Source organism: Paroedura picta, chromosome 5 (genome assembly GCF_049243985.1).
Source record: "Paroedura picta isolate Pp20150507F chromosome 5, Ppicta_v3.0, whole genome shotgun sequence".
NCBI lineage: Eukaryota > Metazoa > Chordata > Lepidosauria > Squamata > Gekkonidae > Paroedura > Paroedura picta.
In genome coordinates this window covers 32,126,716-32,139,466 of record NC_135373.1, presented here as the reverse complement: position 1 = coordinate 32,139,466, position 12,751 = coordinate 32,126,716, and the positions used below count along the sequence as shown (strand labels likewise).

At 49.6% G+C, this 12,751-nt stretch overlaps 1 protein-coding gene across 2 annotated transcripts in view; it reads right to left on the bottom strand.

Annotated features, from left to right (window-relative positions):
* Positions 1 to 12,751, bottom strand: part of CTPS1 (CTP synthase 1) — a 30,075-nt gene that overhangs the window by 2,025 nt on the left and 15,299 nt on the right. The window contains exons 10-19 of one of the 2 annotated variants that reach the window (XM_077337127.1): positions 11,803 to 11,891; positions 10,495 to 10,589; positions 9,968 to 10,030; positions 7,625 to 7,668; positions 7,349 to 7,445; positions 6,956 to 7,011; positions 6,763 to 6,859; positions 5,700 to 5,844; positions 3,376 to 3,429; positions 159 to 249 (exon numbers count right to left, since the gene is read on the bottom strand). In XM_077337127.1, coding sequence (XP_077193242.1) covers positions 165 to 249; positions 3,376 to 3,429; positions 5,700 to 5,844; positions 6,763 to 6,859; positions 6,956 to 7,011; positions 7,349 to 7,445; positions 7,625 to 7,668; positions 9,968 to 10,030; positions 10,495 to 10,589; positions 11,803 to 11,891 — 825 coding nt within the window. In that variant the 3' untranslated portion in view covers positions 159 to 164. The remainder of the gene's footprint in view (positions 1 to 158; positions 250 to 3,375; positions 3,430 to 5,699; positions 5,845 to 6,762; positions 6,860 to 6,955; positions 7,012 to 7,348; positions 7,446 to 7,624; positions 7,669 to 9,967; positions 10,031 to 10,494; positions 10,590 to 11,802; positions 11,892 to 12,751) is intronic. The other variant, XM_077337128.1, reaches the window with a different exon arrangement.

Below are 12,751 nucleotides of genomic sequence, written 5' to 3'. Positions count from 1 at the left end.
AGACAAGAACCACCAAGGCCAAGGTTCAATCCTGAGTATGCAATTTCAAAACCAGAAAGGATGCAGGGATCTGACCAGGATAAATAATAGGGAGGGGGTTGTCCCCTAATACACAGCTGGGAGGGAAGAGCACGAAAATATTAAAAAGGAAACGTTACCGGTGGTCACTCATGATTAACTGTCGTGAACTTCAGTTCTGTGATCTCGGAGTCTGGCGAACTGCTTCCACTTCTGTCACTATACGTATCCCTGTAGGATTCAGGTTGCGTGCGGAAAAGAAGGGGGGTTGGTTGAAACTGCTTGGGAACAGCCTGAGGCTCATTTGTTACGTTCATTCGAGTCACTGAGCAATCAGGCCACGCGTGGCCAACGCCCACAGCCTGCAACACCCAGCCAAACCCATCACTAGACAAGCATTTCTCTCTACAACACCCCCACCTTCCTATAGGTCAGTGGTTCTCAACCTTCCTAATGCTGCGACCCTTTAATACAGTTCCTCATGTTGTGGTGACCCCCAACCAGAAAATTATGCCAGGGTTCTTTCACAGACATTAAACCGAAACTGACCAATGGCGAGAAGATCCAGTGTTCACGATTGTCTATAAATTGGTTTTTTCCTAAGATTTCTCAGTTCAGTTCTGCCTCTTGTCCCACTATGCCGCTGCTCCAGACAAACACTCTTATCTCGATCTACCCCACAAGGCTGTTGCATGGATGGCGCCCCCACGGCCAAGCTGCTTGCCCTGCTGCGACCCCTGTGAAAGGGCCGTTCGATCCCCAAAGGGGTCCCAACCCCCAGGTTGAGAACTACTGCTATAGATATTAATACATCCCTTGCACCGAAGGCTTTTGAAGTGGCAGACAGTTCTGAAATCACTTGTTCGTCATGAAACATTGCACCGTGCAGCTAAAAGCGATTAAGGCAGCGTGGTGGTGTGGTTAGGATGCCAGACTAGGATTTGGACTAGGCCACCACCCTCAACCAAAAGGCTCACTTGAACAGACACCCAAGTGCCTGGCATTGAGCAGACTAGGCACCAAGCAACTGTGGGGAGGGGCCCAAAGGCCCTCTGGTAGCCACTTGCCTCCCTGGTGAAGGTAAGGAGAACGGTGAACAGAGCTCTCACCAAGGACTCATCTGAGAGGCAGAGAGGTTTGGGGCCCCTAGTTGTCCCTGGGCCATTTCAGGGCAACCGCTGCTTTGACATGTTTCCAGAAATGAACAGGCAGCCAGAGTAGCTTAAGCCAATCAGGACTGGGTCTTGTACCTATGAAGGCTTCTAAACAAAGATGAGCCCAAGGGCATGCTGCAGCAGTCCGTCTGGAGGTGTGCAGAGGACAGCGCCTCCTGTGGGTGCCTCCCGACATCTCCCCTGGTGCCTGTCCAGTGTTTTCAGAAAGTGGGGTGGGGCTAGGCAGTGCGGTTGCCAAGCTGGGCTTCTGATTGGTTGTACAGGTTTTTGAAAGCATCGCTGTAGAAGCAGCTGCCGCCACAGCACCAGGATTTTCACTGTGGGAATGAGGGGAAGTTGCGGCAGCCATTTTGCAGCTGGCTCAACCTTGTGTGGCGGCCATTTTGTGGTTGCATGCACTGTGTGGTGTCAGAATCTCAAAGGTCCCCGTGGGCTGAAAAAAGCTGGGGACGTATGGTCCAGAGCACAGATGGCTAGGCCATGCATCACAAGGAAAGCCTGCAGAGGGCCTACCAACCCACGTTTAACAGAAGTACTGTGCTCCACTTAGAATCGTAGAGATGGAAGGGACCACAGGGTCATCTAGCCCAACTCCCTGCCGAATGTAGGAAATTCACAACTACCTACCCACCCGCCCACCGTGACCTCAATTCTGTCCCCAGATGATGACCCCCTCCCCCAAAACAGCAGCAGCAGCAACACAGAGTTCCTGGCCATTCTGGCCTGGAGGAATTTTGACTTCTGACCCCAAAGGGATGATCAGCATATCCCTGGGCATGCAAGAAAGGGCCACAAGAGCCAAGCACTGACACAATATTTTCTGCCCGCATTTTCAGAATCTGCATTTGCTTCCTGACCCCCAAGTGGCAACCCTGTTGATCAACTGCACTATTGCTGCAGCGGACTGGCCCTCATTTCCACTCACTACAACCTCAGGACACCAGGTCAACCCTTCCACTGATAAGAAGAAGCCAGAGCTGATGGCTACCAGCATAGTGGCAAGATCCAGAAGGCAAATGGCATTTCTCTTCCGATAGAAGTATTTGGTGTGAAAGCCCCCAAGTTCGGGAGCAGGTCTTAACAGACCGCAGTCAAGCTTCTGCTAGTCCTTTGATTCTAGGGGCAACTTGGGACATTACGGGGTACAAAGAGTAATGAAAGGAAAGACTACGGGCTCTAAAAAACTTGCCCGTCGAACTCCACACACAAAAAGCTGCCCGATACAGAATCAGACCATTAGGGTTAGCAGAGGCTACTCAGACTCTCCAGAATCTCAGGCGAGGTCTTTCACATCACCACCTGCTTCAGTTTCATTTGAAGGAGGCAGCCATTGAACTTAAGAGCCTCGGCATGCAGAAGGTCCCATCCCTGAGCCACGGCCCCTGGCCACGTACCGAGGAATGGGCAGAGCTCTCCTCTTGTATATGGAGTAGTAGGCGCAAGCCTTTTCCATGACCCCTTCGCTGCCTGTGTGCTTCACCCAAATCTACACTCAGTGCTCATGGGGCTTCTGCCTGTTGCCACAGGGAGCACTGAACCATAACTGGGCTTGGCTAGCCATAAGGCAGGGGTTCCAGACCATTCTGAGCCTGTGGCACCTCTCAACTTCTGTTGCAGTGCGGTAGATGCAGCCACAGTATGGCTGCTGCAGGAGGTGGAGCCAGCCACAAAATGGCTGCCACAAAACAGCTGCTCCCGGAGGTGGAGCCAGCCACAAAATGGCTGCCACAGCGTATTTTCACTCACATGGGAAAGACCCTGGTGATGTTTTGGCAGCTGCTCCCATAGCAATGCTTTTAAAAATCTGAACAGCCAGTCAACTTTCCAATGGCTATTCAGACACCTTGCTGGCCAAAGTCCCATGTATATCCGGATTGCTTTATAAAAACACTTGGTGAGCACGGGGAGAGGTGTTGGAGATGACCGTGGCACACACGGGCACTGTCTTGATGACCTGTAGGGTCCTTGAAGGTCATTTTGTAAAGAAAACCCTCCAGGTTCAGCAGAACTCCACGAAACACAGCCAGAGTACACAAGGCAAGGAGAAGCAACAGTCTAGTGGCAAGTTTTTTGGGGTTTTTTTTAAGGAACGAAAGGACAGAAGAGAGCAGATCCCCAATGAGCCAGAAGAAAGAACATTAAGAAGGCCGACTTCCAAAACACAGCATCAGCAGTATCTTACCCAAAATGACAGCTGGACACTGAGAAGTCAGGGCAAGATGACAGACCGATCTCTCTAAGGAGGGAGATGAAAGCCAGGGCGTGTCAAGCTCTGATGGAAGCAAAAAGCCTCCACCGATCCCGTTTCGCAGATGCAGTGGGGACTTCCGTAAAGAGCTACAATAAACTTCTAGTGCAAGGCTGTTCAGTTACTACAAGCCACTCTCCCCAAATGAGAAACAGGCTTCCTTCCGGCAGCAGAGTTCTGCAGGGCCTTTAAAAGAGGAATGATTTTACTGCGGCAGACCCTTCTCAGTGTCAGTGCTCGCTCTGGCAGACTGGCTGCGGTCATTTTTCCAAGGCACGGCCAGGCCAAGCTGGTGACTCGGTGACGACTGCTAGGCTTCGGGATTTTCAGACTGTTTGCGGGCTTCCAAAAACAGAAGGCCTGCCTCTCCGGAGCTGGGCAGCAGCTTACCCACTGATGCTATGAGAACTTCACATGGACATGATATGCAAGAGCAACGCTCTCAGCTGTGAGACGGAGACAGCCTTTTCCAACCTTTGGACTGTGGCGAAGCCCCTGAAATAATCTGCATGCCTCAAGGAGCACCAGAAAGGCTGAAAACTGGCCTTGCCTCCCTGCCACGCCCCCCTGGAAGGGACATCACTGCCTGCGTTAACAGGAACCCTCAAAGATGACTGAGTGGGGGAAGAATCAAGAATAGGCATTAAGGCTCATAAACCACGAGAGAACTCACACTCAGGAGGGAGTGCAAACAGGCAGTTCCTTGGCTTGTGGCCTTGGTGCTTACATACCGGGGTAGTCAACCTGTGGTCCTCCAGATGTCCGTGGACTACAATTCCCATGAGCCCCTGCCAGCGAATGCTGGCAGGGGCTCATCGGAATTGTAGTCCACTGACATCTGGAGGACCACAGGTTGACTACCCCTGCTTACATACATCCTCATTTGATGCACCCCGGAATGGTTTCTACACCTTCCGAGCCACGTTATTCTGCTTAGCCCTCTCATTTCCTCTTAACTTCCATGTGGCCCAAGGAGGACAGAACCACTTAGCTATCACAGTTATCTTATGTCTGAAGAACCCTTCCCTTGCATCTTTCTACCAAAACTGTTTTTGCAGACAATAGTGAATTTTTCACCTTCTACCGAAACGCAGGATGCTCGATTATGAGAAATAATTATAATTTCCCCGACCCCTCCGCTGTTCTGCAGAGCTCTCTGTAAAACAGTCCTCTAGCCAGCCATTCTCAATGGGGCCACTTCGCAGAGTGGTGGGCACAAAAACAAATGGGCTACTGCAGGAGGCAGAGCCACACACACACAGGAAGCCCATGAGCAGGGGAGAAGAGCGGCAATTAAAAAAAACACACACAGGGAAAGAGGAATGAGAAAGAGGGAGGGTATTGAATCATAAGAGCTGGAAGGGACCTCCAGGGTCATCTAGCCCAACCCCCTGGAGAATGCAGGAAATTCACAACTACCTCCCCACCCAGAGTGGCCAGTGGTAAACCAGGAACGCAGTGGCAGGTGCTGCTGACACAATGGTATTTTCATCTGGCCTCCGCAGACCAATCGGAAGCCCTGATGGGCAGGAGCCCCACCTAGCCCCGCTCACTTACTAAAACCACTTGGCCAACTTACTGCCTGCTTTTGCGGAACAGGCCAGGGCCCGGTTTTCTTATCACACTTATCAATGTCTATAGTTATTTGTTTCACATACTGCTCCTCACTCTGACGTTTTGGGGCGGTGATAATAAATAAATATCAGACCAGAGTCCAGTTGCACCACATGGACTGATAACATTTCTTCCAGCACGAGCGTTTTAAGAGTCAGCGCTCTCTTCATTCGAGGCACCGCTAGGCCCCTGCTTGGCATTGTTGCTACGGACTAGCACAGAGCCTCCTTGGTGTCGTGGCGAAGAGTGGTGGCTTCTCATCTGGCCAGCTGGGTTTGATTCCCCGCTCCTCCACCTGCAGCCAGCTGGGTGACCTTGGGCTAGTCACTGCCCTGTTAGAGCTCTCTCAACCTCCCCTACCTCACAGGGTGCCTGTTGTGTAAGAGAAGGCGATGATAAGCCGCTTTGAGACTCCTTCGGGCAGTGAAAAGTGGGCTAGGTAAACCAATTCTTCTTCTACACATCTGGAATTGCCATCATAATGTAGGATACTGCACTCCATGCTCCAGGACGAAAGCATTCTGCACAGCCTAAAAGCATCTGCATGTAGCATGACTGACGGTTTCTTATTAGCACAACCAATGGGATGGAAAGCACTTGCCAAGCTGTCACACAATGATCTAATGAAGCTTAACTGAACTCACCTGGGGGACAGTCTGCAACCTTTCTGTAGGTAATGCGTCAGTCTCCCTGCAGATGCCAGGAGCAGACCGAAATATGGAGGAGACGGCTTGATGGGTCTGGAAAGGAACTCTGGGTGATACTGAACACCAACGAAAAATGGATGCTCTAAAAGAGAAGGCAGCACATGCCGTCATCAGCAAACACCTGAAGGAAACCCAGACCAAAGTGTATATTCCATACAAAGCAGGGGCTAGCATCTGTCTATCGCTGACAGGCATCTGTGCTCATTTCTGGAATGTAAGGAAAAGAGGCTTCTAACTATGAGCTAGAGTCCAGAATTCTCTCCACTGGGGACTGCTAGAATGCTTGTCACTCATTAATCAAGGGACAAAGAGATGCCCTACATACAAAAGTAGTTTTTTAATAATTCAGGGTGGGGTGGGGTGGAGAATCAGCCATTGCTGCTTTGTCCCAGTTAGCCTTTGATGAAGCTTTCAACCATAGTGGGAGGAAAAAGGCTCCGGATCTCTGAGAAAGATTTGCTCTTAACACTATTTTAAACTCAAGTTTCTTCCATCATGCTGGCAACATCTCTCCCTTTCCCTGATTTTCCTTGCTGTGGACCATCTAGATCAGTGGTTCTCAACCTGGGGGTCGGGACCCCTTTAGGGTTGAACGACCCTTTAACAGGGGTCACGGAAGGACCAGCTTGACAGGGGGAGGCACCGCCATTGTTGCCGCTTCTCCTGAAGGCGCCCACCAATTTATAACCAATTTATAACCAATTTATATACAATCATGAACAATGGATCTTCACGCCACTGGTCAGTTTCGGTTTAATTTCTGTGAAAGAACCCTTGCATAATTTTATGGTTGGGGGTCACCACCATAAAATTGGATTATGGTGGAACTGGATTAAAGGGTTGTGGCATTAGGAAGCTTGAGAACCACTGATCTAGCTGAAGAAGAACTCTGGTGAACTCAAATGCTGAATTGCTACTCTGGGCCAGTTTTGCTGGTCACAGGAAATGTATTACCCTAACCTCGGTTCCCGCTACCCCGGATACTAATTTGAGTACTCACCTTCTAGCTCGACCACCTCCATTCGCTCTCCTTCTACATCCTGGCCCACAAACTTCATCCCTTTTTCTTCAAAGACGTTCTTCAGCTCTGGATTTACCTGTGGAAAGGAAACTGGTGTCACATGCCCTCTCGTTCGCAGGGAATGAGGGGATGGGGAACGGGAAAGGGACAATCCCAGCATGGCAGATGGTACCTCAAACCTGTGCCTGTGCCTCTCTTCTATATAGTCGCTGTCGCCATACAGTTTTCCTAGCCAAGAAGAGAACACAACTCTTCAATTACAGGAAACCTGATTAGATTCCATTGCCCTCATCCCAGCTTCAAGGTTCAGACTGATCCGACTTCTATCATTATAGGCTTCCATTAAATCCCGGTTCAGTTAGAAAGTATCTCAGTCGGTCATGAGGGCATGCAATTCCAACCCTTGAGACAGTCTGCCTAGCAAGCCCTTGGGGTTACGAGAGCAGAGATCTGAACTTTCCAAGGGAGATTCTGAATGCAGCCACCAGTTTTAGCAAAACCCATCAGTGACCAAAAAGGGAGATGATGGGTGGGTGGGGGAAACAGGGTCTAGAAAATGACATACTCATGACTGAATTCTTTGTCTGGAAGATTGTTCTCCTTTTGCCAAGTCTCATGGTACCACCCATTTGGCCAGGGTTATGCTCCGGCATGTCTATTACCTGAGGGAAGAGATTGAGAAGAAAAGCACGTTGTAACTGAAAAGGAATTAGAGGGCAAACACTGCTAAAGTGACGTGGACCGTTTCCGCACTTGTTTTTGCCTCGCTTTGGGTTTCCTTTGGATGCTGCGGGTTGTAATTTGCCTCTGCTGTGGACTGCAAGAAATAACATCAACTTACCACTGGATGTGTAGTCTTGGGTTCAAATTCTGTAGAGTTGGCATCTGTACATTAAAGAGACATGAGTACATTAACATCAGAAGAAAACAGAATCAGAGTTGTAAGGGGTCCTATAGGGCAGTGGTCCCCAACCTTTTTATCACTGGGGACCGGTCAATGCTTGACAATTTTACTGAGGCCCGGGGGGGGGGGTAGTCTTTTGCCGAGGGATGTCGCCACCACCGCCTGAGCCCCTGCTCCGCTTACTTTCCTACCAGCACCCCTGACTTCCCGCCACCCGCTGGGGGGCACTGCTAGCAGCAGCTGCACAGTGCCAGGCTGAGGGGGTGTCCCGGCCATGGCGGCTGCCGGAAAGCACCAAAGGTGAGCCAGCGGCAGAGTGGCAGGGCAGCCCCCGAGGCAGCAGCTGGGGAGGAGGATGAGGAGTAGCCGCGGCCCGGTACCGACTGATCTACGGACCGAACCGGTCTCTGGACCGGGGGTTGGGGACCACTGCTATAGGGCACCTAGTCCAACCGCCTGCTCAATGCAGGATCAGTGTAAAACCTCCCTGGTAAGTATCTGTCCAGCTGCTGTTTGTAGACCACAAGTGAGGGGAGGTCACCACCACCTTAGGCAGCCAATTCCACCACTGAACTCCTCCGACTGTGAAATTTCCTCCCCTGATAACTAGTTAGTCCTGTTCAATACGTAGTTTAAACCCATTACTGTGGGTCCTATCCTCTGCTGCCAACAGAAACCCCCAAAGAACAACCTTTCTTAGCAACCTTAAGGAGAGCAACCCTGTCCTCTCTCAGCCTCCTCTTCTCCAGGCTAAGCATTGGTCCCCAAGGCATCACTTGCCATGCAAACCCGTTTTCTATTTTAATCCTAATTTCCTCCATCCTCAGGAAGAGGCATCTTTCCCCACCCATCAGACATACGGTAGACAGACCATATACATGTAATAAGTTAAAGGTACCACTAGATGAGATTTCCCTCTGACCTAAATCTCCCCTCCCAGCATACTGCAAGCTATTTACAGGGGTAGTCAACTTGTAGTCCTCCAGATGTTCATGGACTACAATTCTCATGAGCCCCTGCTAACAAACGCTGGCAGGGGCTCATGGGAACTGTAGTCCATTGACATCTGGAGGACCACAGGTTGACTACCCCTGTATTAAGAGACTGAGCAGCCTGGTTTTGCCGTCAGCACCTCTGCCCTCAGAATCCCACGCCTCCTGAAGCAGGCTTAGCCCTCACTACAGGGTGGTGGGGCTGTCAGTTGTAGACATTTTGCTGTGTTCCCAGTAAGACACCTGAACACAGAACAAGCTGGCAGCACAGAAAGAACCATGGGTGAAGAAATTGGGCCCTTCTCCCTCTCTCTTTAAATTGACTCAGCTGCTGTCAGACAGTATCCGAGCAACCTACTCAGTTGGCCATTTGCAGGGAGCTTTTTTCTTTTGGCTAATTGCAAAAGTTGTGGGGGAGGCATATCTAGGTATCTCCTGAATATACCGAAACTCCTGCCTTGCTTGTGGGTAGCTTGACTTTGCTGGGGGGGGGGGGAATGAGCTGAGCGTAGCTCCCCCTTTATGGTTAAGCCACGTCCATTTCAAAAGTGTTTATTTTTTTATTTTATTAGATTTTTATACCAACCTTCCATACGGCTCAGGGTGGTTTACATATAACGTGGGGGGGGGGGGGGGGGGAATACATGGAACGATCTAACAGTCAAAAATAACATCAACAATAATCCAACCGTGGTTCTGAATCTTAATCAACAACAATAAAGCGGGACCGATAACTTAGGCCCCCAGAGAGGTCAGACTGGTTCAGGGCATAGATGTCTGAGGGGGGATCTATGGATGTTGTTGGTCTCAGGCAAATGCCCGGTGGAGGAGCTTGCTGTTAGAGCCACAGCAAACACCTGCTGTTTACAATCACGGCCTGGATCCAAAAGTTTCTGCTCCGCTAACAATGGAGGCTTCTCTTAGGTGAAGAGGCATGTTCCATTGGTGGAAGGCTCCTTAACCCAAGGGATCACTGGAGGAAGACGGTACCATTAGTGGAAAACCCCTATGGATCCAACCCCCTGACATAGGAGCATCCTTAGCCCTCAACAGCCTGAACAACCCACACTAGCCTGAGTTTGGAAGTTAAGCAGGGTTGGCCATGGGTAGAACTTGGATGGGAGACCACTAGGGAAGACTGGAGTTACTACACAAATGAAGGCCACAGCAAATTCCTTGGTTCGTCTCTTGTTCTGAAACCCCATGAAGGGTCACCGTAAGTCAGCTGCAACTTGACAGGACTTCACAATCAATCCCCAACAAGATATCCTTCCGTTGTCGCCTTTACCTTGCCAACCCAGGATGTTGCGTGCAAACTCCACCACTGCTAACTGCATTCCCAAACAGACCCCTAAAGAAAAGGGGAAACAAAGAGGGTGGGGGGAGCAGAGAAAGCTATTTAATGCAGGTACACAGATAAAGCAAAACTGCTTTTGCAATAAAGCTGGCCTTCCTTGTTCCATTCCTGTTTGCAACTTCCTGGCAAAACTCACAGGAATCATTTGCAGAGGGCCAACATGCAGAGGACAGAAACACAATGGGAGAGGCCAACAAATCTGCGCAGTTGTAGCAATCTTAATGTTGCAGGCAAAACAGATACTCTGCCATGTATTACCAAAATGCTGCTCCCCGTCCCAGGAAAGGCCACCAAAAATCAGCACCAGTAGAGTCCTGGATCATAGATAGGCCTCTTTGGATGCCGTCTTCACAGGCTGCCAGGAATGATCCAAGTATGCTTCCAGTATGCAGCAAATAGTTCTGCTCCCACTTTCTATCCATGTTTCTGTGTAGGCCAACAACTGTTTTTTCTCTCACCTAAGAACGGCTTCTTCTGCTTTCTTGCCCAAGAAATGGCTTGTATTTTCCCTTCCGTCCCTCGAACACCAAAGCCACCCGGAACCAGGACTCCGCTACAGAAAGAGAAAGCGGCCCATTCAGCAAAGCCTGCATCTTTCAGCCTTATCCCCGGAAAATATATTTCAACATCAGAGGGGCCTTTCTAACATCGATACACCCAGCTCCATAAATAGATTTCTGTTTCACAGGAGGCAGAGCCAGAAGTTGGGCAGACCCAGAACCTCAGAGCCCCCAGGTCTCTGTCCTCAGGTGCAGAGAAAACAGAGAGAAACCAGGATTTGGAACACAGATGCAGCAGGGTATGAAGGGGTGCTTAATGGCATGGAGCCGCTCACTGCCCCTTGTCTGCAGGATGTAGTGCACGCTCTCTGAGAAACCCAGTGGGAAGTAGGATACTCTCCTGCTTGCAGAGTCTCCCCCTTTAAATCACCCCCCCCAAGGTCCTTATAAAAAATTTTCCAACTCTATTATTCTATGATATAGACCAGGGGTAGTCAAACTGCGGCCCTCCAGATGTCCATGGACTACAATTCCCAGGAGCCCCTGCCAGCGTTCGCTGGCAGGGGCTCCTGGGAATTGAAGTCCATGGACATCTGGAGGGCCGCAGTTTGACTACCCCTGATATAGACTCAGGATGATTAGTGGCACCTCCGTGTAATGCAGTAAGGACTTTCATTCAACCTGCCAGCTGTAAAACGTTTTTGGTTTATGAATATTTATTATATATGCATGTGTGGATCTGTACTTTACCTCTGATGATCCTTTTGGAACGAAACACATCTGGTCATTTTGTTATTGGTCGTTCTGTTAGTTGGGCATATTTGTTAGTCGTGGGTCTTCTACTGAGATTTTAAGGCTTTGTTTAAATTGACCCTTCGCCCAGTGCAAAAAAAAATGTGTATTTACTATATTTTTTTATGAGAATCATATTTAGACTTCTCAATCTCTTTGGTTCCCCTTCTCCTCTCAGTCTCCAGGACAGTGAATAGTCACTCACTCGCTCACAAAACTCTGTCATTTCGACCACCCCATCCACCTTCCTGGCCATTTGCGCAAGGGAAGACCAGAGTTCCCCTCCTCTTTCCTCTAGCTACTGAGGCATATAGCTTGCTCGAGCCATAAGACAAACGCGAGGCTAGATTGTCTTTGGAACAAGGTGTTCGAATGGGCTTGTCCTGCACAGGGAGCTCCCCCACTGACCCCAGCAGCTATCCTTCCCAGTCAGCAGTTTCTGTCAACGGATCGCAAGGTTACGCATCTCCTTACTCAGCACTGCACAGTTTCTGCCAGGCCTCGTGGTATCGAACTGGCTCCTCTTGCAGCGTAGCCGGTTCCAAGTCAGCAGAATCAATGTACTGGGAAGAAATCCATGAAGAAATATGAGAGACGGCCGCAGAAGCAGAGAGACCTAGCAGGCCCTTGAGAGCGTCCCTTTTTTGCTTGCTGCAGATTTTGTCTTTATCCTACCCCAGAGCAGAGTATCTGCTTCTTCCTTACTAACTTTAAAAATATATATTTTTACTGAAAATTTGACACATCAACCAATAGAAAAAATAACCTATAGAACACTATTACTGACACCAGCGTGATAACGCTCCCCTCCCCCCAAAAAAAGAAATACGAATTTTTCATTGCTACAATTGGACCAAACACATCTAGAAGGATTTTGAGATGTGACTGCTGGCTGCTTTCCAAAGCTTCTTATGAAAAAAGACCCCTGGAATCTGTTTGAATCATAAAAGGTGGGGGTGTTTGGGGCATCATTTCAGCACCCAAACAAATGTATCTGTAGGAAGACAGGGGGTGGGCTGAGTCCTGGTTTAAGGGTCACGTGTTTGTTCTGCTAATGAGTGTTCAATGCTCAGAGCTGACTGGCAACTGTTAATCCTATCATCATTGATGCATATTGGCAAATTTGAGCCCCGGCTGCTCTTTGCTGGAAGACCAAAGAAGTCATTCTGTGACCCCAGAAGGGCTTTACATTTTTTCTTCGCCAAACAGCTGCCCTGCCAGGCCACAAGACAAACGACTTTGTCTCATTTCGCACTTCGAAAGACCCATCACAGCAGCCTGTTTCAGGGCATTTTCTTTCCATGCTTCTGAGCTAACTGTGTGCCACAGAGGCATTTAAGTCCATCAATTTACCGAGACAGCTTACACCAGGGGTAGTCAAACTGTGGCCCTCCAGATGTCCATGGACTACAGTTCCCAGGAG